Source organism: Sporobolomyces salmoneus (genome assembly GCF_050403485.1).
Source record: "Sporobolomyces salmoneus JCM6883 DNA, S_salmoneus_JCM6883_v1_ctg100, whole genome shotgun sequence".
Classification (NCBI taxonomy): Eukaryota; Fungi; Basidiomycota; class Microbotryomycetes; order Sporidiobolales; family Sporidiobolaceae; genus Sporobolomyces; species Sporobolomyces salmoneus.
In genome coordinates this window covers 1-23,331 of record NW_027481063.1, presented here as the reverse complement: position 1 = coordinate 23,331, position 23,331 = coordinate 1, and the positions used below count along the sequence as shown (strand labels likewise).

Genomic DNA, 23,331 nt, shown 5'->3' with positions numbered 1-23,331 from the left:
TGAATCTCAAAAAGTCTCGGTCGTACAGAGAATAGGACAAAGTGACATGCTTTCATGAGACAGAGAGAAAAATGAGACAGAGAGAAGAGGGATAGAAAATGATTTTTGTGTTTAGAAGAAAGATCGGGAGATTTCTCCAAGATCCTTCGAACTAGCTCCGTAAGGACCCGGTTGACCTCCATTACCACCTTGTTGACCTCCACCAACCGATTGTCCCTGTCCATAACTCTGTTGTTGCCCTTGTTGTTGGTAATTCAATTGAGGGTAACCGGCACGAGCGGCGGATCCTCCAGCAGCTCCAGGGGCAACTCCTCCTCCTTGTTGTTGTTGAGGTTGACCCGCAGAAGGGAATCGTTGTTGTTGTTGTTGTTGCTGCTGTTGAGCAGCTCCGTAACCGTAGTAGGATTGTTGGAGGGCAGAGTAATTGGGAGGAACTTGTTGGAAAGGTTGAGCGTTGTATCTACCCGATTCGAGCGATTCTCTGTCAGTTCTTTCCGAATAACTCGTGAGAAAGAGTGTGATTGTGAGTGAGCTCACCCGTAGTAACCGTAGGGCATTCCGTAAGGGTAACCAGCGTAAGGGTTCATGTGTTGAGCAGCTCCGGGGAGTCCTTGTTGTTGAGGTTGTTGAGCGGCTTGAGCTTGAGGAGTAGGAGTGTGCGAAGCCCCAGTGGCCGAAGAATCCTCGGGACGGGTAGGGAGAGGCGAAGGAGCTTGGTACCCAGATCCAGGAGCGAGTTGACCGTAAGCATCGTAGAAGCCCTGGTTTCGAAACGAGGAATGATCAGCAAAACGAGAAGAGGTGGGAAAGAGGAGAGAGACTAACCATGTTCCTCATACTATCTTGACCGTAGAGGCTCGAGTAATCGGTCGCGGACGAACCAAAAGGAGCTTGAGTCTGTTGTTGTTGGGGGATCGAGTTGAACGCGGCGTAAGGGGATTGAGCGGCGGCAGCTTGTTGCTGAGCAACAGGAGCGGGAGAGTGGGAAGCGACGGGTTGTTGGAAGTAAGGAGATGAGACTGATTCGGGTTGTTTGAACGCTCCGTAAGATTCCTCGTTCTGTTGCTGCTGCTGAGGTTGTCCTTGTCCCGCGTATCCCTGTTGACCGTAAGGAGAAGGAGCAGCTCCATACCTCGAGAACGCCGAAGTTTGTTGCTGGTGACCATACGCGTTCGGGGGAGGTTGAGCGAATCCACCAGAGTGATCCTGTCCGTGAGGAGCCTGGTACTGTTGTTGCTGGTAGTGGTGCATTTGCTGGGGAACGTGTTGGTGAACAGGAGCGGATTGAGTTTGTTCGACGGCGGGTTGAGAGTAACCTTGCTGAGGTTGGTTCTGCTGCTGCGGAACAGGAGCTTCTTGAACGGGCTGTTGCTGTTGAACCTGAGCCTGAGGAGCCGATTGAGTTTGCTCAACGGGAGCAGCTTGTTGGTTCTGAGTTTCGTTCGAAGTCTCTCCTCCTCCTCCTTGTTGCTGACCGAACGAGGGTTTGTTACCATCGAAGAGGTCGAGAGAACCGAATTGAACGCCAACACGATCGACTTGAGCGGATCCGGAACCGGGAAGAACGACAGCTTCCTGTTGAGCTCGCTTCGCAGGTTGAGGGAGACCGGGAGGTCCAGAGCCGAGGAATTTATCTTGAGTGGGTTGTTGAACGGCGGCTTGTTCAGAGGAGGACGAGGGAGCGACTTGGGAAGAAGATTCGGTCGAAGATTGTTGCTCTTGAGCAGCGGGGGAAACCTCGAGAGGTCCAGCGGTCGCGATATCGTTGGGAGGGAGGTGAGCGTCGACTTCTCGTTTGAACGAAGGATCCTGTTCAGTTTGGGATTGCGAAGCGACGATCGAATCGGCCCATCCTTCTCCGACTGCGAGAGGAGCGGGCGAAGGTTGAGCGGCCGCGGGAGTCGATCCCCAGGGGTCGTAAGTTGCCGCAGTGGTAGTCGAAGGGGCTACGGGCTCGTCAACGTTCGAGGAGGAGGGTTCGGCGGCATCGAGAGAGATCGAAGGTTCGGGAGCAGAAACGGATTCGACTTGGGGAAGGGTTTCGACGGGAGCGGGAACGGATTCGGTAGGGGCAGAGACGGGTTCGGGAGCCGTAACAGGTGCAGGAGGAGGAGGAGCGGGCTTAGGAGGCGAAACGGGCCTGAATGGAACGAAAGAGAGTGAGTTTTCAGAACGAGAAGGAATGATCTGAATCGAACTAACCTTGCGATTTGAGCCCAGGACATCTTTGATCCAGGAGCGATAGTACGACTAGCAGGCTTGGCCAGGGCAGGTCGAGCTAATTCGGGTTCGCCAGCTTGAGGAACTTCCGTCTCAGTCTTGTTCGAATCTTCTCCTCCGGCGGTCGCGGTAGTCGAAATTTCGGTAGGAGCTCCATTCTGAGAAGCGGAATCGGCCCAGGCAGCGGGGGACAAGGCCGGGTTCGAATCGCCGTTCGCGGTAGGTTCAGAAGTTTGAGCGTCGGCGAGAGGTTTGCCCCAAACTCCGGTCGGGGTCGAAGCAGGAACGAAAGAAGCGGGAGTGACGCTGTTCGTATCGGCAGGAGTAGTAGTCGACTTTGTAGCATCTCCATTAATGTAAGGAGCGCGAGGAGCTCCGTTGATGCCAGTCGAACCTCCCCTTCCACCTCGTCCTCCTCGTCCACCTCGTCCACCTCGAGCTCCCTCTGTTCGAAGGTGACAGATGATCAGTCACAATCGCCTTCACGAAGAGTGGGTGAACTCACCGAATCCACCTCGACCCCTAGGAGCGAAACCACCTCGAGAAACGATAGGAACTGGGGGAGGAAGCGAAGAGGAAGCGAAGGCAGTAGTAGTAGCTTTCTTCTCCTTCTTGCTCTTTACCGCACCCCATTGATGAGCGAGACCTTAACAATCAACCAGAGCGAGAGAGTTTAGCGTCTGAATGCAGGTCGATCGAAAGAGGAGAGAGGGAGAAACGACTCACCCTCGGACATCCTTACGATGGCAACCTCTACATCACCGTTAGCTTCTTGAAGAGCGAACAGGATATCCTCATCTGTCCAGTCCGGGAAGAGTTCTTTTGCGGTCGAAAGTTGAGAAGAGTACTTTGAACGCAGCGAGCGAACCTCGTCCGTCTCTTCCGCTAGAGCATCATGGAGCGTGCGAGTCATTAGTTACGAGTCAGATGAAGGCATGGGAGTTGAACCGGAAGGCTTACCGTCAATGTCACGCGAAGAGGGAGGAGAGTGAGAGACGGCAGAAGTGATCCCGCCACGTCCTCGTCTCGGGCGAGCAGAACCGCGTGCTGGAGTGGACATTGAAGGCAGTGAAGGTGGAAAGAAAGGGAGGGGGAGAAGTTCGGTAGCAGAATCGGAGTGTGGAAGAAGTAGCGTGTGAGTGTCGAGTTTCCAGATCACTTTAGCTCTCTTACCTTTCACTAATTCCTCGCGCTACTCATTGCTACGCTCCTGTTCCTCCAGAAAGCTCTGTGGCTTTCGGCGCTCGTCGGAAAATTCATCTCACAGCTCTTCCCGAGGTTCCACACGTCTCTCTTCCCTTCTTGCGTCTGCTGCTTGCTCGGAAGCCTCTGCTTGGAGTATCAGATATCACTAACCGATAGAAAAAGGCTCTGCGCGGAAGCTGCGGCGCTTAGGTGCTGTATCAAGGCTGAAAAGTGACTCTTTCCAACGCTCAGTCTCGTTTCAGTCGAATCTCGTCTGCGATCATGCCTTCGAATGACTGATCTTGAATGCTGTAGGCCACAAGATCTCACCAGGAGCTGACTCTGGCCGCTTGCGGCGTAATCCGATGAGAATCAGGCGCAAAATCGGGTGTGAAGTGGTTTTCATTTTCGGTTCGTCGCTGTTCGTCGACTCTGAAGGCTCTCTAGCCGCCCCGTTTTGACTTCACCCAGGTTCAAATGTCGTTATCGAGCCTGTGCGAAGCAGTCAGACTCTTTCGTCGAAGCCTGCGACCACTAGCCCTCAAGAAGCGAGAATCTCCTGCGAAGCGTAATTTCAACGGAAATTCATTGCCTCGCTTTAAACGGGATCAGTTGCGACAAGCCAAGTCGATACTCTGACAATGTAGCTCGTACAGGTTCGAGCTGGCTTGTCGCGAAATTACCTCCAAAAAATTCTTGGAGGTTGGCGAGGCAGTTGAGCGTCATTCTCTCTTCTCTCTCAACTCAACCATGGCGACCTCTCAAACGCTCGATTCAGTAGCGAAGAAGCTCGAAAAAGTTCTGCCAGCAGGGACGGCCCCGAACTCTGGAGCTTCGACTCCTGCACCCGCTTTAACTCCAGGAGGAACTGGTCCGAAACGAACTCGATTGGCATGCATGACGAGTGGTGGAGATAGTGCTGGAATGAACGCGGCCGTCAGGGCGGTCATCAAGATGGCGATTGCTCGGTAAGTCTTCGGTCTCTTCGAGGTTGGAGGAAGAAGTTGGCTTGGACTCGCTCGGAAAGAGATTTCTCGATCAACTCTCGAGGGCTGGACCGGGGATACAGATGTCAACGATCAAAGAATCAATTCCAGTCGGATCAGAGCTAGTAAAGGGATTAGAAACCGAGGATTCGCGAAATTCGAGAGAGGATGGAAATGCGCAGAGGGAGAGAAGATCTCGTACTGATCTTGTTCTACTCGTTGTGATCTCTTAGTGGTTGCGAAGCTTATGTCATCCGAGAAGGATGGGAAGGACTCGTAAGGGGAAACGATGAAGATGCAGTCTCGCAAACGACGGAACCTCATTCGGGAGCTCCTCTCACGAGCGAGAACCCTCTTCCCGATCGAAGGCAGGGTGGATTCGTTGCTACTTACGGAGAGGGAGAACTTTTGAAGGAGGGAGAAGGTGAACAAACTCTCAAGGGAAGGTACATCATTCGAGTCAGTTTTCATTTTCACTCTCTTGCTTCCGCTGAGCTGCATCTGACAAACTATCGCTTTAGGTTGGATGGGACGACGTTCGAGGTTACGCTAGTATCGGAGGAACTTTGATCGGTACTGCTCGTTGCGCCGAATTCCGAGAAATCGAAGGTCGACGCAAGGCAGCTCTCAACTTGATCCGACACGGTATCGACGCTCTCGTAGTCTGCGGAGGAGATGGATCCTTGACTGGTGCGGATCGACTCCGGGCTGAATGGCCTGAACACATTGCCGCTCTTCTCGAACGGGGTCAGTTTTTGCTGTTTCGCTCAAATCCTTCAGACTTGTGCTGACGATGTTTCGCTTTTGCAGGTGATATCACCCGAGAGCAATTCGACAACTTCAAACACCTCAACATCGTTGGACTCGTTGGAAGTATCGATAACGACATGGCTGGAACTGACATGACGATCGGTACGTCTCATTCAATCTGACAGGTCGTTCAGCACATGACCTCTGAGGATTATGAGCCATACAGGCGCAACTACTGCTCTTCACCGAATTTGCGAGGCTGTCGACAGTATCTCTTCGACCGCTTCTTCTCACTCTCGCGCTTTCGTTATCGAAGTCATGGGCCGACACTGCGGATGGCTCGCACTAATGGCCGCGATCGCTACCGGAGCCGATTACATGTTCATCCCTGAACGTCCTCCTACAGCTGAAGACTGGCAATCGTCGATGTGCAGCGTTCTGTCTCGAGTGAGTCGAATCTTGCGAGATTCTTCTTTCCCACTCGCAAGATGACTAACGACCATCTTCTGTTCGAGTAGCACCGTGAAGAAGGAAAGCGAAAGACGATCGTCATTGTCGCCGAAGGAGCTCACGACTGCAAACTCAACGCGATTACCCCGAACGACGTCAAGGATGTTCTCACGAACCGACTCGGACTCGACACTCGGGTCACCACTCTCGGACACACTCAACGTGGAGGAAACCCTGCCGCTTACGATCGTATCCTCGCCACGTTGCAAGGAGCTGAAGCTGTCGAAGCGGTTCTCACCTCGACTCCCGATACTCCTTCTCCCGTGATCGGTATCGCAGAGAACAAGATCACTCGTCAACCCTTGATGGAAGCCGTTGCGAAGGTAAGTCTGTCGCGGAATCTCGTTTTTGAGCTGTATTGACTCGCGTTCTGTTCGCAGACTCAAGAAGTTGCGAAAGCTATCGAGGCAAAGGATTTCAGCCGAGCTCTCAGTCTTCGTGACCCCGAATTCGAAGATTGCCTTCACGCTTTCCGTGCGACTACTCGACTCAACACTGAGTACCGAGTACCTGAAGGAGAGCGAATGAGGATCGGTATCATTCAGTGAGTATTCTCTCTCTCGATTCCCATGGAGTGACTGAATGCGCGCTAATACATTATGTTTAGCACTGGTGCCCCTGCCGGAGGAATGAACGCTGCTACTCGTACTGCTGTTCGATACGCTCTCTGTCACGGTCACACTCCCGTCGCGATCTACAACGGTTTCGTCGGACTTCTCGAAGGAAACGTCGCCGAACTCTCGTGGCTCCGAGTCGATCAATGGACGACTCGAGGTGGTTCCGAACTCGGTACGAACCGAACCCTCCCCGATTCCGACATGGAAGGAATTGCGGCGAAACTCTCCGAATACAAAATCGATTCACTCCTTATCATCGGAGGATTCGAGGCTATGGTCGCGACGAATCAACTCGAGAAAGCTCGAGACAACTACAAGGCCCTCAAGATCCCTGTCGTTCATCTTCCTGCGACAATTTCGAACAACGTCCCGATCACGGAATGGTCGATCGGTTCCGACACTTCGATCAACGTTCTCGTCGAAGCTTGCGATGCGATCAAACAGAGTGCTTCTGCGAGTAGGAACCGTGTCTTCGTCGTCGAGACTCAGGGAGCTGGTTGTGGATACATCGCAATGCTCGGTGCTCTCGCTGTGAGTTTCCTCTCTTTTTGAAACTTCCGCGATCAGTCGCTCATACTCCACACTATCGACAGACCGGAGCAAACCTCGTCTACACTCCTGAAAATGGTATCACCTTGAAACAACTCGCTTCAGACGTCGAGTTCCTCAAAAAGCGCTACCGTCAGGATGTCGCTGGAAAGTCAGAGGGTCGTCTCGTCATTCGGTAAGTGTCATGCCTACGCATCGCTCTTGGACTTGGAGCTCACACTCTCCGTCTCAATAGATCGGAGAAGGCTTCGAAAACTTACACAACCGAAGTCGTTACGAACATTCTCGCCGAAGAAGGCAAGGAACTCTTCGACTCTCGACTCGTCGCCCTCGGTCACACTCTTCAAGGAGGAGTACCTTCGCCTCGAGACCGAACTCGCGCCGTCCGACTCACCGTCAAATGTATCGATTGGCTCGAGAAGCAACACACTTCGAAAGGAGACGCTGGTGCCGCAACGATCGCGATTCAAGGTGCCGGAATTCGATTCGTCTCTCTACCTGAGATGATGGGAGCTGCCGACTTCAAGAACCGAAGAGGAAAAGAACAGTGGTGGCAACCGATGCAACGACTCGTCGACGTTCTCTGCGGTCGACTCAACTTGGAGAACAAACCGATTGGTAATTTTGTTCCTACGACGACTCAAGCCTAATCCAAGCAACTCTCGTCTTGTGTATTTGTAGCAACACCTTTGATACAGCGTTCTTCGTTTTCGAAAATTAGACTCTCTCACTCTCTCTCTATCCTTGCACATAGTTATTTGTTTAACCCTCTATCTTTACTGAAAGAATCTGAGCAAATCTAACGGAATGAAGTTGAACTTCTCACTGCCCGTTGTGAACCGTTCGTCGATGCGGAGAGAGTCTGAACTTTTTCCGAGTCCTCTCTCTCGCCATCACTCAACATGGCGGCACCCTCAACTCCCGGGCCTGGGCCAGAAACCGCTCTACAGAAACTCGCAAGACGTCCATTCACTACCCAACTCCTCCCGTCTACCTCCTCGAACCCGGTTCACTCTCGACATCTAAAACGAATTCATATCGCGCCAGAGATCCTCAAAGCGGTCAAGATTTGCGCAGGAGATGCTCTAGTGCTTAGGAAGCAACCTACTGCTGGTGGAACAGACTCCATCGAGCAGGGGATGGAGAACATGGATCTTCAAGATGTAAACTCAGAACTCCCTTCCTCTCCCCTCCTTGAAGCGTTGCTAACGGCCCTGTCGTGTTGCTAGAGATCTCTGAGATCAACTTTTGCGGTCGGAGTCGCCTGGCCAAACTTTACTCTCTCGGGAAATGGCAAGTTCACTCATTCTCTGCTTTCCAGCTCTCTCGTTCTTCGACTGATCAATAAACTGGACCTTTTACAGCCGTTGCCGTTTCTCCTCTCGTATTGGCGAACGCTGGTCTATCCCCAGGCGAGGTAGCAAACGTTTCGACGGTAGCGACTTCTGGAGTCGAAGTTGTCGAAGCCGACAAGATCACTTTGATCTACGACGCAAAGGGCAAACCTGGACAAGATAGCTTCTTTGAAGCGTACGTGAAAGAGGTCTTGAGTGAGTTCTGGTCTTTCCTTCGAACGAAGCGTCCGATGAGCTGACTCTGCTGTGTTTTGCTCAGTCGACCTTCGATTCGTTGCTCTCAACCATTTCATCGAGTTGACTTACAATGGACTCGTTCGTCGACTCGTCGTGTCTACCGCGAAAGGCTCGAATTCGACACCGCCAGCTTCGACCCCGACAGGCGAACAAATCTTCCAAATTTCTCGTTCGACTCACGTCAACTTCGAACCTCCCGGCTCGACCAAAGCTGCCTCGAAGAAACGATCGCCGTCCGCCCTTGCGAATCAAAGAGGAGCGCAGAACACGGATGAATTACCAGGTTACGAAATGGTCGGGGGAATGGAGGATCAAATCGAACAGATTCGAGAGATGGTTGAATGGCCTTTGACTCGTCCAGAGCTATACAGTCATTTCGGTAAGCTACTCTCACTCTCTCCGAATGTTTCGAAGTGCTGCTGAGTCCCACTCTGTCGGTAGGTTTGAGACCTCCTCGAGGAATTCTCCTCTACGGACCTCCCGGAACCGGTAAAACTCTCCTCGCCTTTTCAATCGCACGATCAACTCGCTCGAACCTATTCACGATCAATGGACCATCATTGTCTTCAGCTTATCACGGCGAGACGGAAGCAAGATTGAGGGAAGTATTCGCAGAGGCGAAACGAAACAGTCCAGCGATCATCGTTATTGATGAAGTTGACGCTCTGGCACCGAATCGAGAAGAAGGGGGAGAAGTCGAGAGACGGGTTGTGGCAATGTTGTTGACGTTGATGGATGGACTTGAGGAGAAAGGGGAAGTGAAAAAGGAGGATGCGGATGGCGACGAAGACGACGAAGAGGAACAGCACTTGAAACCAGAGGAGAAACCGAGAGTGGTGGTTATTGCTGCGACAAATCGACCCAACGCGATCGATCCAGCACTCAGGAGACCAGGTCGATTCGACAAGGAGATCGAAATCGGTTCGTTCTCCCTGTCCTTCTTCTTTCGCAATCAATCTAACTGACGTGGCCCTACAGGCGTCCCTGATGTCGCATCACGACTTTCCATCCTCCGAGTACTCCTTCGACAAACTCCTCACGCTCTCGACGATCCAACTCTCCAGAGTATCGCCGCTCGGACTCACGGTTTCGTCGGAGCAGATCTGCAATCTCTCGTCCACACCGCCGGACTCCTCGCGATCAAACGCTCCTACTCTCTCCTCTCCTCCACCTCCTCCTCTTCTCTATCGTCAATGAAGCTCCTCCCTTCAGATCTCGAATCCGCTCTCCTCTCAACCCGACCTTCCGCAATGCGAGAAGTATTCCTCGAAACTCCAAAAGTCTACTTCAAAGATATCGGAGGACAAGAATACGTGAAAGCGAAACTGAAAGAAAGTGTCGAATGGCCTTTACTTCATCCGGAAACGTTCAAACGACTTGGAGTGGCTCCACCTCGAGGAGTCCTGTTGTATGGACCTCCTGGTTGCAGTAAGACGTTGATAGCGAAGGCGTTGGCGACGGAAGGGGGACTGAATTTCATCGCAGTGAAAGGTCCCGAGGTGAGTCTCTTTCTCCTCTTCTGAACCCCCGCGAACCACGATCTCACTCCTTTCGAACGCAGGTATTCAACAAATACGTCGGAGAATCTGAAAAAGCGATTCGAGAAGTCTTCCGAAAAGCTCGAGCAGCAGCACCATCGATCGTTTTCCTCGACGAAGTGGACGCGATCGCTCCCGCTCGAGGGTCCGAGGAAAGTAGTGGTCCGACCGGGGATCGAGTGTTGATGAGTTTGTTGACGGAGATGGATGGGATCGAAGAATTGAATGGAGTTGTTGTTCTCGCGGCGACGAATCGTCCAGATGTGATCGTATGGCTTCTACTCTTACGAGCGTTGACGGTGTCGGATGCTGATTACTGACTTCATGGATGTAGGATCCTGCGTTAATGCGACCAGGTCGACTCGACCGAATCCTTTACGTCTCTCCACCAGATTTCGAAGCTCGAAAACAAATCTTCTCGATCAATTTCTCGAAAATGGCTGTCAATTCCGACGTTCAGATCGATGAACTCGCTGAGATCGTGAGGGTCCCTCGTAATCAGATCAGCGCGTTCCGAACTGACTAAGTCGCGGTTGTTCTTCGCAGACTGAGGGTTGTTCGGGAGCAGAAATCGCTTCAGTGTGTCAAGATGCTGCTCTGAGCGCAATGAATGAAGATATGAACGCTCCTAACGTAGGTCATCCTCTCTCTGCTCGTCCCTGGGTCGGGAACGAGGCTGATTTGATGTCGGTTCCGCAGATCCAACGGAAACATTTCGTCGAAGCGGCACGGACCGTAAGGAGACGAATCACTCCGGAAGTGATTCAGGAGTATGAGGAATGGAGGGATCGAAGTGGAGTACGTAGCGCTTAGATCCAATAGAATAGAGTGAGATTGCGAAATTGCGAACAATTGGGTATGAAGAGAGAAAGTGGATATCGAGAATACAACAAAGAGAGACGACGAGTTATCTAGGGTCTTCATCTTCGTCATCCGAACTCATCTCCTCCTCATCCGTCAGTTCATCCTCGAACGACATGCCAGTTTCCTTCCAATTCTCTCGTTTCCTCCATGTCCATCCATCGCTTGCGGGCGGGATCGAAACCGGTAGAAAGATCGTGATCCAGTGACTGTGCCAACAAACACCCGTCAGCGAGGAGAACATCATCGCAGACCAGAAGGGAATATCACGCACTATCGATCCGGACCTTTCCCAATATTGAAGAAATCCTTCAAATTCTCCTTCCATCCCAAGTCGTACGGGTTCTTGAACGTCTTATTCCTAGATTTCGCAATCTTTCTATACCAATCTGTAGCCGAGTTCGTCTCTGATTAGAGGCCGTCGAAGGGAGCGAGGTCTGAGGGAAGAAAAGAACAAAAGGCGTACCGTTATCGCTCGATTCGACACTCGTTTCGTTCTGCACGATAAGCTTGAGTTGAGCACAAGCCATCACAAAGACGGCGAGTCCCATGACACCGGATAAGAGTTCCATCGCGAGCATAGCGGCTCGAGGAGTTCGGTGGTCGTAATCCTGTCAACTCACGTCAGAACGAATCAGTAGCTAGAAACTGAGTGAGTGCCTCAGGGGTAGACTGACAGGGTATTGAAGAAACGCAACGGCTTTCCACGTAGGGTTGAAACCCCATCCCGCGGCGAAGAAGCACGCGATAGAGAAATACCACAAGAACAAGAAGAAATATCGTTCGTTATGTAATCCTACGCATCCTTTGATCCACGGGCAGCTGTTTCGAATTCTCGTGATTGAGTCAGCTCGCGCCCTTAGTGAAGGAGAAAGGGAGACATGGGAGGGACGAAACTGGTGATCGAATTTCAAGACGCAGGTTTTACACACGCTACAATGGTGCGTTCGTTCAGGTTTCGGGGTTTGATGTCCCGTCGTTGGAGATGTTGGACATTTCTTGCATTCTCGAGCGTAGCGGCTTGCTCGAGTCGAGGCGGAGACTGAAGGATTTTCGGTTGAGGATTTGAGAGTTTGAGCCTCTTGTGCGGCTTGGATCTCCCGGATCGCTCGTTCGTGTCGGGACAAGGAGGAGGGGGTCGTTCGGGACGTCGAGCCTGAGACGAGGGGAGCGGTACATATAGAGACAGGGAAGAGACTCGTCCAAGAACGAAAGGGAGTTGGAGGGGGACCTGAGGGACTTCCAGGAGGTGTCGTGATCGCCTTATAGTACTGTGACACCACACTCGCTTCCTATCAGGCTGAACTCGCGTCAGAGAATGGATAGAGACGAGAAGAAACTGACGTGAAATGAAAACATTGCGACGAGGTACCAACACCACAATGTCCCGAATATCGTGTACGCCCAGCTCGTATTCTCACTAAAAAACACCTCAGGGTAGACTACATCGAAGAATGCGAACGCGCAACCGGAGATGGCGAAGAGAGCGATCGCGACGAAGAGAGGTCCGACGAATCGATTAATCTTGTCGAATTGTTTCTCAAACTTGCGGAATGATCGAAACACTAGCTTGGAACAGGTCGAGAGTAGTCGTGGCATGTCGGCATCGCACAAAGTGAGGTGGTGGAGAGGAAGGAAGCGAACCCGATCCGATTCATCTCGGATCGCTTCTCTTCCCGCAACGACCTCCTCGATTCGCTCAATCAGCGTATAACGACGATATGATGCTCAAGATGCAACCAAACCGAAAGAGGGTAAGAACAATGAGGAAGCTCGAGCTTCTCTCGCTCGCCTCTCCCGTCTAGATCAGAATCAACTCGCCCTCCGTTCCCCTCTCGACTGACAGGCCTACCCTCAAAAGAAGGAAAGAACAAGATGAACAAGATGTCATGGACTGGCAGGGCGCAACATTTCGAGCTTCTCTCGCATTCCTCGAGGTCGATCCGTTCCTCTCTCTCCCCTCTTTTCCCTCCCTCTTTCCGACTCTCTCAACTCTGTACAAAGTGTCCAGCACGAATCGACAGTTCCTTCGAGTCGAGCACAGAGATACGTTAGAAGAGTATGGCTATCACAGAACACCAAGAGTATCCTCGTAAACGGGCGAGAATGAGAAGAGCAAACGATGGATTTTGGACTCCTGGTGCGTCTCCCTCCCTATCTTCCGCCCTCAATTCGTAGCCGAGCTAATCAAGAACACACTACGATTGATCAGGTATGGGAGAACCTACCGCTTCATCGACCGCAATCAATCCTCAAGCCACCTCGACTCATTCCTCTCCCTTCGCCGCTCCATCCCATCACAGCACTTTCCTTACGGCTCTTATCAAAGTATATCCGCCTGAGGACGTCGATTCGAGCGAAACTTTTCGTCTGAGACGAAGAGCTCCGCCTTCGGAAATCAACAACTCGTCCATTTCAGTCTCGAGCAATCAACCAGGTTTGGCATCTGCTCGATCTCAGCCGCAATCGAAACCCGTCAGCCCTTCATCAAACTCACCTTCGAAGGACACCCGAGCGTCGTCAGCGCAACCGGTACCAGTCAACTCGACTCCGAAAGCGAAAGCAGTCATTGGCGATTCGACTTCTCCCTTCTGGTCGAACGCAGGAGGGATCTTTCAGCCGAACGCTCAGAATCCGATCGCGATTACTTCTTCAGGGGACGATCCAGCGCTGCCTCAACAGCTACCGAATCAAGTCGCCTCAAAGTGAGTTCTAGCTTTTCCCTCTCTTGTCGCTCATCGGCTGATCAGTCGTCCCTTTAATGTTCGCAGTCAACCGATCGCGAACACTCCGAGCTTTGCCGGTATCAGCGCTTTAGTGTTCGACGATCCAAACAACAACGCTCAACCGACTCCCGCTTCTTCCCCTTCTCCGACCATCCGTCGCCTTCCATCTCCCTTCTCTTCCCTCCCTTCAGCTTCTTCCATCCCTATAACACGACCTCTCATCCCATCTCGAATCGTCACTTCTCTCCCGAGCACCGTAACCGAAACCCGTTCAACCGTTGCGACTTCGAGTTCCTTACTCCTCACTACCGCACTCGTCTCCGCCAGTTCCTCCTCGCCCAGCATCTCCCCATCCTCTTCCTCGACCTCTGAATCTGCTTCCTCATCCTCCACCGCACCCGCCTCAGCTTCCTCCTCGAATTTCTTCTCAACCCTCGGAAATTCCCCCCTAAACATCACCATCACGACCCTAGTCTGCGTCGTTATCCTCGCTCTCCTGATCGCCTTCCTCTTCATTTTTATTCGTCGTTGTCAACGTCGACGAAAGAAACGACGATTGGGCGATATCCTCGGATCCGAATTTGGATCACCTGGGGGAAACGGAGGAGTCGGAGGGATGAGTGGGATGAGTGAATGGGCTACACCGGGACCTGGATGGACGGAGAAATACTACGGGGAGCAGATTGGGGGGAGGATGATCGGGACTTCGTCGAGAGGTCATGGAGATGGATCAGAGGGGGATGAAGTTGAACATTGGCAGAGAGATTACGCGACGGGAATGATGGCTGGAAGGATGGGAATGGGAATGGAAGGTGGTTATGGAGTTGCGAGGACTTTGTCACAGGAAAGGAGGACTAGTGAATGGGCGAATTATCGACCTCCGAACGCGGCCGGAAGGAGAGAATCATGGGATGAACTCGACGACGAGAAGGAAGGGGATATGGTTCAGGAGACTGGTGGTACTCATGTACTCGAGTATGGAAGTAACGGGTATGCGGTTCCAGCTCAACCGGAAACAGCGGCGGTTCGAACGAGATCGGAACAAGAGTTCAATCACCTTCTCGCTCCACCTCTTCCTTCGACTCGACGATCGGCTCGACCTCAACCTCCTCAATCGTCAAACTCTTATTCGTCTTACGCTTCGGAATCGATGTACCCGGTTGATGAGGTGGGAGATATCGAGGCGGAGAAGAAGGAACTTTCAGATACGATGTCTGCTCTCAACTTAGGAGGAGGAGGAACCCAACGACACGACAACGCGACGAGTCCACCTGCGCAAACGAGTTGGAGAGATTCGTTAGATTGGGTGATGGGTTCAGCGGCAGATTTAATCGGTTCGAAATTACTCGCACGAAACGGATCAAACGATACTCTCGTCGCTTCACCACCGAAGAAGGAGGACGATCGCTTCACCCAACGAACACCTTCGATCCGGATCCCAGCTCGTCAATCAGTCGATCCTCTCGCCGTTTCAGATCAATTCACCCCTCTCTCCCCTTCCTTCGGTGATCGATTCCTCAACCCTTCTCGAGCCGCTCCTCAACCTCCCACAACGACCATGTCTAGACAATCCTCGATCCTCTCCCTGACCTCTTCTGCAAATTTCGCGACGACGAATCAACAAGGAACTTTCGCTCAATCGGCTCGATCTCGATTATTCGATGCCGCCGTCAAGAAACATGAACAAGATGAAGACGAAATGGAAATCTTGGATGACCTCGCCGCCGCAATGATGTCTCGCCAAACGACTACCATCACAAGCTACTCCGAGATGTCGTCGGCGAATCCTCCGGAAATCCCCTACCCTCGATTCGATCCGACTCCCCCTCTTTCGACATCTCAGAGACGGTTCGTCGATTCTCCGGTCGAAATGTCTTCCGCTTCGTCGACTAGTACCTCCTCCTCATTCACCTACCGTCAAACCCCGTCGCCTCACCTCAACCCATTCTTGACCCCTCCCGAAATGCGGCAAGAGGCCTCGATGGATTCGAAAGCTAGTTTCGACGCGTTCGGACGTGGTCACCTCACTCCTCGAGAATATCATCGACGGTTATCGATGTCGAGGGAAAGGACGAGGTCGAAGAGACAGAAGAAAGCTCAAGCTCAAGTGACGGCGAGGGAAATGGAACAGGGTCCATCGGGGACTTCGATCTCGAGTTACGACGATCGAGAGGAATTTGAGGATGAGGAAGAGTGGAGGAGAATGACAGAGAGGGAGGACAAGGCGAGGGAATTGATGGGGGAGAGGAGGAGGAGGTCCAGAGAATACGGAGAAGAGTCTTTGGTTTGATCTCGGTTTCTTCGTTCATATCTTCTGTGAAGGTGTTGGGGGTCTATACTTTTCTGCTATCTACCATGCTTTGATCCGATCGTTGTCCTCATGAGTGAGTAGCGAAGAATTCGTGCGACTTTCTCGGAAGTTTAGACTCTCGTTCGCTCGCCTGAGCTCTCGCCATCCCCAGACGTCCGGCTTCCTATGATGGCAGAGACAGGGATTTGCTATTCGCGTTGAGCTCGCTCGGGGGGTCGTTTGCGAAAAAGTTGCGAAAAATCTGATTTTGTGATTCGCATTGCTGAATCGGCCCGTTTTCGATTCCAACAATGCGGAAACATAGTCTGCAGTAAGCTACGATCTTGGCCGAGCATTACCCAAGCATCAATTTGCGAAACTCTCGTAATCTTTCATCTTCTTCCGCTCTTTCTCCCGCCCAACTGACATGCCTTCGCTGTTCCGCAAGTTGCTGACTCCGAAGCACTCTTCTGCCAACCTGAAGCGTTCAACCAAGTGAGTTTCTTGTCCCTTGCCGAATTACCGGGTCCCCTCGCGCTAATCTCTCCGAATCTCTCCACAGAAAGCCTCAAGGCGGGACTATCAAACGATGGACTTCACGCAATAAGACAGACGGTTCCTCCTGTTCACTCCCACCTGAACTCGTCCTCTCGATCCTCGAGACGATCTCAAATTCGCGGCAACTTGCTCTCTTCTCTGCAAAGCAATCCTCGAACGAACTCGTCGATACCTCTATACGTGTCCTACGCTCACTTCGGTCGGTCAGATCAACCTCTTCTTGCGATCGATCAAGAGGAATCCCGAGTTAGCGAAGCGAGTTAAAGGTGCGGTCCTGAATGGAGCATGCGCGGGAGTGAATAGACTCGGAACGGGGGAGCGGATGAGAGGTGCAGTGACGACGAGGCTACCGCAGTTGTTGGAGTCGTGTGTGAATTTGCAAGAGCTCACGTTGAAGGATGCGATCGTTTTCTCACTCACGGATTTTTCGCACGCCGATGGTGAGTCTTCTCCGAGCTCAACCCCGATGTCTCCGTTGCTGATCGTCGATTAATGCTAGCTCTCCTCCATCTCACGCTCGACGGAACGCTCCTTTCTGACCGTACAACGACCCAGCGATATCAGAAATTCTACACGCCACTCACGAACTTGTCGACTCTCACCCTACGTTCCTCCGAGTTCGACTTGTCTACCGCCGATCACTTCCTCTGTCCTCGCACGCTTCCGGCTGTCGTCGCCGTCGAACTCGAAGGCTGTCGTCTCGTTGACAACCCAAGCACTTTGACCGACCTTGGAGTGTACGAACCTCGTCGACTCGCCTCGAGTGTTGAACTCCTCGTCCTCAAAGTCGCAAAGAACACGTTCCCTACATCCGAAGACCTCTCGACGATCGCCGAGGTCTTGCCGAACTGTACAAATCTCCGAGCTCTCGAAGTCGAAGCTGCGTATCTCTCTCCTTCTGTACTCGAGACCCTCCCTCTATCCGTCACGCACCTCTCGGTCCTCGTCGCTCCACAACCCTTCCCCGACTTGTTCGCTCCCAACCTAAGTGCCGCTCAAGCTCTCTCGACTTCCTTTCTCAACCTCGCGACTTTCGCAAGTTCCCCTTCCTCAACTCCATTCGGTTCCTCCTCTTCCCCTGTCGGTCGTTCGCCCCTCTCTTCATCTTTCACTTCAACTCCTTTAGCGCTCTCTCCCTTCGGTTCTCCTCATCCTTCACCTCCTCTCACCCAAACTCCTCAATCGCAAAAACGCCATCCACTTTGCGAACTGATCTATCTCCGACTCCCTCGTTGTTGGGACCTAGATGCGGAGTATGGTTGGAAAGAGAGTGAGTTTACGTGGGCGGTCGGGAGGATCACGAAAGAAGCGGGGAGGCGATTGGTTCGAATCGAGTACGCAGAACGGGAAGAGAGAACGAAGGGGAGAGTCGTCAGGGGCAGGGAGTTGAGGGAGGCACTGGAAAAAGTTAAGGGCATGGCGAGGAGGGAGGAAGAGGGGTATCTTTGGTAGAGAATGGAAAGACTAGAAGCCGTTGAGCTTGGTTGCGGAACAGTCAATTAGACGAGGTTTTTTCTCGAAGTTCAGTGGGTCTTTGTGTCGCCGTGATGTTGATGTAATCTGTATCTCAGCTGTGCAAAGTAGGCTCGACTTTAGCGAGGCCAGCAGTCATTCTGCGAGCAAGAACTCCAACGAGGGAAAATGAGGGTTTTTCTCGAGTGCTTCCCTCGTCGGTCGTTTTCGGCTGGGTACTTCCGTCGTAGTATCTCTACTGTAACGCTGCCAGCGAGACTTGAGTGAGCGATAAATTCTCGTGCGAAAATTCAGACTCGCGACGCGCGTTCATCCTTCCTCCACTATCGACTCACCAGCCCTTCTACACCGTGCACCACCCCTCTAGACGCCTCAAGTCACAATCCCGCGCGCGTCCATATTCCTCAAGATGCCCCGTCGAGTGGTGAACCCCGATTCAGATGAAGAACTCGAAGACGCTCCCTCTCAACAACGACAGCAACAACGAGGAGGAGGAGCCTCGAAGGGACAACAAGATCTCGCTAGCTTGAAACTTGCGGATCCATTGAAGACGTGTCGACATTTGTTCTTGCAGAGTTTGATCTCGAGACGAGTTATGCGGAAGGAACTCGCGGAACAATTGTACAAGGATTGCGTGAAACTTTGTAAAGGTACGTTCCATGTCTCATCAGTCGAGCAGGACGAGGGGATTGGGAGTCGGAGGAGAGTTCGATCCGTGCTGATTTCTCTTCCCTTTGACTCGCTACCTTCGCTCGTTCGTTTGAACAGTTGAAGATGCTCCAGATCTAGCAGATTTCATGGCTTCGATCGAAAAGGGGATCAACTTGATCGGGTTCGACTTGCGACAAAGCAAAGATCAAGAAACGGGTCAAAACGTTTACATTCTCGTCAGTCCCTCTCTCCCTCTCATCACCTTCCGTTCTTACTCGTCTGACCGAGACGGGATGGGAGCATCTAGGCAAACTCGGTACAAGACACGGCGGCGAAATTAGCGACGGAATACAAAGCGGAGGAAATCGCATTCTTCAAAGCGATCGCAAGTTTTCTCCCTTCCTCTCCTTCGCTTCAGGCTCGAATTTGCATAGACTCACAGTCTCCGCGTGTGTGAACAGGTAGCAAAGATCATGCTTGCACGAGATATGAGTTATTGTGTCAGTCAAAGTGAAGCAGTCAAAGAAGCAAAAGCTCCGATCACTCGAGTTTTCGCGATTCAACTCGTCAAATCTTTTCTCGCCAAAGGTCAGTACTCCCTCTCTCGCCTCTCCCGGAGCTCTCACCTTACTCACTCACGCGTTCGATGCAATTCGTGTAGATTGGCTTTCCCTCCACCCTTCAGGTCGCCTAATCCTCTCCACCAGATCCCTAACCGAACTCGCCCCTTACATCCGCGAAACCTTCACGGAAGAAGATGAAGAAGAAACTCTCGAACCTCGTGAACGAACCGTCGTATATTGCGCTTATTGTACGAAAATCGTTACTTCCGTCAGTTCTCTCGCTCTCCCCTCTCTCTCCCCCTCCGGTCTTGACGGTCGCTGATACGAAGGAGTTGGGATGGGTATAGGGTTACGCATGTCCTAATAGACATTGCCCAGTAAGGCTTCATACTGACTGTGCCTCGGCGACGATCGGAAATACAGGTCAATGTCCTGATCGTCTAACAAACAATGAGAACCCTTGTACTGCGTCAGTCCACTCCTTCCTCCTCTCTTCTCAGTCTTTGTCGCCGTGAACTGATGAGTGAAGGAGTTGGGAGAGAACAGGACCTGGAAGAAAGATTCGACGACGGGAAAATTCGTAGGACATTCCGTTGGAGTTTCGGCCCTAGGTCTCGATGATGACGACGACGACGAAGCGGCAGCGCCGACCTCAGATGTGGAGGAAATGACACCCGTAGCAAAGGGGAAGAAAAAGTCTGCTGGGAAACGAAAACCTGCGACGAAGGGGAAGGGGAAGGGGAAAGGGAAGAACAGGCAGGATGATGATGACGAGGAAGAAGAGGACGAGTTGATGGATGATGATGATGATGAGGACGAGGACGAGGACGATGAAGGAGGTACGTACCGACTCGTTCAGACTTCAGACCGGGAAAGGGAGAAGTGCTGATCTGAGTTCGGTACGTTGCAGGTTCGGCAGCAGGATCATCAGCCAGGAGATCTTCTGCGAGAGTATCGACAACGAAACGAAGAACTATACAGGCTCCGGACTCGGACGATGACGACGACGAGTAAGGAGCGGTCGAGGAGGGATTTCGAAACAAAATCTATTTGCTGCTGAATCCGTGGAGAAATGATGCAATGTTGTAGGACTCTATACAAACGAGCGTCTCGTTCGTGACTCTGTGGGGTGTCTAGCAGCGATACCCGGTAAGGCCGGAGACAGAGCTCGACGAGAATGCATCGCTTGAACGAGAGTCGAGTTCAGTTTTTGAAAACCAACACTCTCGCATCGCGTTGCGAGTTACGCCGCGCCCTTGTCCGATGACGTACTGTGACCTTGTGATACCCTGCAGGGATACAGGGCGAAGTTGATCAACCGTCGAAGTTGCGAATCTCTCGAGCGAACTTGGCTCAACTACTTTCTCTCATCCCGAACCTCTCGCCAATCTCCCTGTTCGCCGAGCTACCTTGCCTCGAACAAGCTACTGCGACTCAGCAGCCTGAACCTTTCACCCCTACAACCTTCCTTCCTCCTTAACGATGACGGCGCCGATTACTTCTGTAACCTCTGTCCGACACTTCTACCAACTCACGGACGATGACGACAAGCTCTTCCTGATCGATTTCTACGCAACCTGGTCAGACTCGTCCTCTCTCTGCGCTTCATTCTGACGAGAAGCTGAACATCCCCATTTCCCCTCATTGATGAAACTCATTTCCGCTCGAACGTCGGCTCGCTGCGTCTCTCCTGCTTGATCGTATGTACAGGTGTGGTCCTTGTAAAGCAATCGAACCCGTCGTGCACAAACTCGCAACCGAATACAGCGGTCGAGTACAAGTTCGTGTCTTCCCATCCTTTCCTCTCCCTCCCTCTCTCTCTCTCTGTCGTCGCTGACTCTTTTGGTGTAGTTCCTCAAAGTCGATGTCGATCAGAACCAAGACCTCGCCCAAGAGTTTCTAGTTCAAGCGATGCCAACGTTCATGATCTTGAAAGGGTCGCAGAAAATCGAGGAGATGAAAGGTGCGAATCCGGCAGCTTTGACAGCTTTGCTGAAGAAACATGCACCTGCTTCGACTGGCGGAAGCTCTTCGAGTGGAGCTGCATCAACACCGGCGGAGAAAGGATTAGAAGGATTCGTAGGTCGCGCTTGAGAAAGATCAGTTTTGGGTTTCTTGTGACTGATGTTCTTGCGTTGCGCCTACCGATGCAGGCTTCTCTCAATTCGAGTATCGATCTATCACAGATTCATTGCCTCAATGAAGCTTCTGATCACACGATCAAAGATCTCTTGAGAGGTGGAGGCGATAAATGGTTAGAATCAGATGCCGACGAACAACTCTTGTTACAAATTCCCGTGAGTTCCCCTGCCCCTGCTCTCTCATTACCGCCATTCTGACGGGACGTTGTTTACGCAGATCAATCAATCGATCAAACTCCGAGCTCTCCGCTTCACTACCACTCCTACCGCTTCAAAATCCGCTCCGAAATCGATCCGACTCTTCGTCAACCAATCCTCTATCGGATTCGACGAAGCCGAATCCCAAGAACCTGCTCAAGCTCTCGAACTGACCGAAGCTCAAGCAGAGGGAAAAGAAGCGGTTCAATTGAGGTTTGTTAGGTTTCAGAACGTTTCCCATTTATCGGTCAGTCATCTCTCTCCTCTCCCTCGGAGTTCTCTCGGTTTTTGGATCGAGTGACTGACGTGAGTGAAAGTGCATGTATATAGATCTTTGTCGCTTCGAATCAAGGAGAAGAGGAGGTTACGAGAATCGATAAACTCGATTTGATCGGAGTTCCAATCGAAGGAACTGCAGATCTTGCTGGACTTCAGAAGAACGATGACGAGTAAATGACTGCTATGAATTACAACATGAGAAGTACCATCTACAAAGTTTCTCGTAACGGTAGATTAAAAGAGAGGCGAGGGTGAGAGCGACTGCTCCGCTGAAGAGCATGGCTGGAAAAGAGTGACTAGGGTGAGGTTGATTGAGTTGGAAGAAGCGCGTAAGAATGGGAGAGAAGAAGCAGATCAAGGCTCGCAGAATCGAAAATTTTGAAATCCGCCGGTTTGTTTTTCTCTTGAGTTTCACAATTGCTTGATCAAACTCGTCTCGCGCAGTCAAGCAATCCCTCGATAGGAAACGACGAAAGGAAGACGAAACCCAGTAGAATGAAGGCATAAAATGGGCCTGAATTTCGTTACAGAGTTTCCGTTTGACATCGACGCAGAAATCCTTTGGGAGAGAGAGCAAGTATAGATACAATAATGAGAGTGACCAAATCTAAGAGACCGTGATGGGGAAGAACGAGAGTGAGGGAGCTGAAAAGAGAGGGGAGAAGCTAAACGAAGGAGGAGGTAAGCTATGTCTAGAGAAAGAGAAAAATCCGATTAAACCAAGAGAAAGACAGGAAGGGATGAAAGGGGAGGGAACCGTTTAGAGGGGAACGCAAGACTCCGAGTCGGCGTCGTAGGTGAAGTTGTCGAGGCAAGACCTGAGAGAGAAAGAAGAAAAGAAACGAAAAAGAGTTAATCATCGTTCGCTCCAGGTTTGAGGTGTCTCGAGCGTGACGACGTACCAGATTTGGCAGACACCAGCTTCGCAACCGACAGCTTGAACACCAGGAAGAGTGGTGCAGTCTACGCCCTTGCCGGACGAAGCGCATCCACCGCATTGTTCCAGGTTGGAGAGAGTCTCGATGCACTCGAATCCAGAGGTACCTTCGACGGGGCAGGCTTCGTGTCCTGAGGCGCAGGAGTTGATCTTCAAGAGGTTTCGGCGAGCACGGGCACGACCAGAGGGAGCGGCAAGGACTTGACAGGTTGAGGTGGAGGCGTCGCAGTAAAGATCTTGACCAGCAGCGTTCTCACCGCAGAACTATACAAGCAGTGTCAAGGTCAACGATCTATACTTGTTGAAGAGTCGAGGAAGAAAGTCGAGCTTACGAATTCGGGATCAGTCGAGCAGTCGGCACCTTCGCCGCCTCGAACATCGCACTGAGCAGTACCAGCGTTGCAGTAACCGGAGGCACAGAACCCATTCGAGGTCGCAGCGTTTTGAGCGTCAGTGTTACCTTCGACGATTTGGGTAGGGTCCTCTGGGAGAGAGAGAAAAGGTTAAAAAAGTCAGCGGATATGACGGGGAGGGCAAACTCTGGTCGTGGCTCACGACAATAAGCTCCGATTCCTCCACACTGGTCACTGCTGGAGGTTCCGAACTCGACGTCGGTACAATACAAAAATCCTGTCAAGGGGATGGGAGTTGGTGTCAGCTCAGTGATGACGACGACGATCTGAACGTCGACATCGAGACGGACCTGA

The 23,331-nt window shown here is 51.9% G+C and overlaps 9 protein-coding genes across 9 annotated transcripts; 6 read left to right on the top strand and 3 right to left on the bottom strand.

Annotated features, from left to right (window-relative positions):
* Nucleotides 1-111: 111 nt before the first annotated feature.
* JCM6883_006300 (uncharacterized protein) lies at nt 112-3,280 on the bottom strand (the record flags this gene model as incomplete). The annotated part of the gene is made up of 7 exons (XM_076635422.1): nt 112-460; nt 538-761; nt 826-2,140; nt 2,203-2,665; nt 2,726-2,866; nt 2,947-3,105; nt 3,181-3,280. The coding sequence occupies 7 exons, from the start codon at nt 3,278-3,280 to the stop codon at nt 112-114; spliced, it is 2,751 nt and encodes a 916-aa protein (XP_076484599.1).
* An 875-nt stretch (nt 3,281-4,155) lies between these two features.
* Nucleotides 4,156-7,467, top strand: JCM6883_006299 (uncharacterized protein; the record flags this gene model as incomplete). The annotated part of the gene is made up of 10 exons (XM_076635421.1): nt 4,156-4,373; nt 4,625-4,850; nt 4,913-5,138; nt 5,202-5,303; nt 5,368-5,588; nt 5,660-5,974; nt 6,032-6,195; nt 6,259-6,799; nt 6,862-6,992; nt 7,053-7,467. The coding sequence occupies 10 exons, from the start codon at nt 4,156-4,158 to the stop codon at nt 7,465-7,467; spliced, it is 2,559 nt and encodes an 852-aa protein (XP_076484598.1).
* Nucleotides 7,468-7,719: 252 nt separating this feature from the next.
* AFG2 (AAA family ATPase AFG2) lies at nt 7,720-10,760 on the top strand (the record flags this gene model as incomplete). Its single annotated transcript, XM_076635420.1, has 10 exons — nt 7,720-7,980; nt 8,047-8,110; nt 8,182-8,367; nt 8,432-8,788; nt 8,851-9,330; nt 9,388-9,908; nt 9,971-10,216; nt 10,282-10,428; nt 10,494-10,580; nt 10,647-10,760. 10 exons carry the CDS (start codon nt 7,720-7,722, stop codon nt 10,758-10,760), a joined length of 2,463 nt encoding a protein of 820 aa, XP_076484597.1.
* A 94-nt stretch (nt 10,761-10,854) lies between these two features.
* JCM6883_006297 (DHHC family palmitoyltransferase) lies at nt 10,855-12,407 on the bottom strand (the record flags this gene model as incomplete). Its single annotated transcript, XM_076635419.1, has 6 exons — nt 10,855-11,017; nt 11,083-11,197; nt 11,275-11,419; nt 11,486-11,630; nt 11,706-12,079; nt 12,153-12,407. 6 exons carry the CDS (start codon nt 12,405-12,407, stop codon nt 10,855-10,857), a joined length of 1,197 nt encoding a protein of 398 aa, XP_076484596.1.
* Nucleotides 12,408-12,869: 462 nt separating this feature from the next.
* JCM6883_006296 (uncharacterized protein) lies at nt 12,870-15,824 on the top strand (the record flags this gene model as incomplete). Its single annotated transcript, XM_076635418.1, has 3 exons — nt 12,870-12,948; nt 13,021-13,513; nt 13,580-15,824. 3 exons carry the CDS (start codon nt 12,870-12,872, stop codon nt 15,822-15,824), a joined length of 2,817 nt encoding a protein of 938 aa, XP_076484595.1.
* A 427-nt stretch (nt 15,825-16,251) lies between these two features.
* JCM6883_006295 (uncharacterized protein) lies at nt 16,252-17,834 on the top strand (the record flags this gene model as incomplete). The annotated part of the gene is made up of 4 exons (XM_076635417.1): nt 16,252-16,319; nt 16,387-16,448; nt 16,529-16,822; nt 16,882-17,834. 4 exons carry the CDS (start codon nt 16,252-16,254, stop codon nt 17,832-17,834), a joined length of 1,377 nt encoding a protein of 458 aa, XP_076484594.1.
* A 430-nt stretch (nt 17,835-18,264) lies between these two features.
* Nucleotides 18,265-20,083, top strand: JCM6883_006294 (uncharacterized protein; the record flags this gene model as incomplete). The annotated part of the gene is made up of 8 exons (XM_076635416.1): nt 18,265-18,505; nt 18,624-18,742; nt 18,814-18,891; nt 18,968-19,094; nt 19,168-19,337; nt 19,417-19,538; nt 19,616-19,908; nt 19,980-20,083. The coding sequence occupies 8 exons, from the start codon at nt 18,265-18,267 to the stop codon at nt 20,081-20,083; spliced, it is 1,254 nt and encodes a 417-aa protein (XP_076484593.1).
* A 468-nt stretch (nt 20,084-20,551) lies between these two features.
* JCM6883_006293 (uncharacterized protein) lies at nt 20,552-21,861 on the top strand (the record flags this gene model as incomplete). The annotated part of the gene is made up of 6 exons (XM_076635415.1): nt 20,552-20,649; nt 20,780-20,849; nt 20,921-21,148; nt 21,223-21,366; nt 21,428-21,655; nt 21,739-21,861. 6 exons carry the CDS (start codon nt 20,552-20,554, stop codon nt 21,859-21,861), a joined length of 891 nt encoding a protein of 296 aa, XP_076484592.1.
* Nucleotides 21,862-22,447: 586 nt separating this feature from the next.
* Nucleotides 22,448-23,254, bottom strand: JCM6883_006292 (uncharacterized protein; the record flags this gene model as incomplete). The annotated part of the gene is made up of 4 exons (XM_076635414.1): nt 22,448-22,505; nt 22,590-22,888; nt 22,957-23,108; nt 23,180-23,254. Coding segments are annotated over 4 exons (584 nt in total), but the record flags the coding sequence as incomplete, so codon positions are not given.
* Nucleotides 23,255-23,331: the final 77 nt, after the last annotated feature.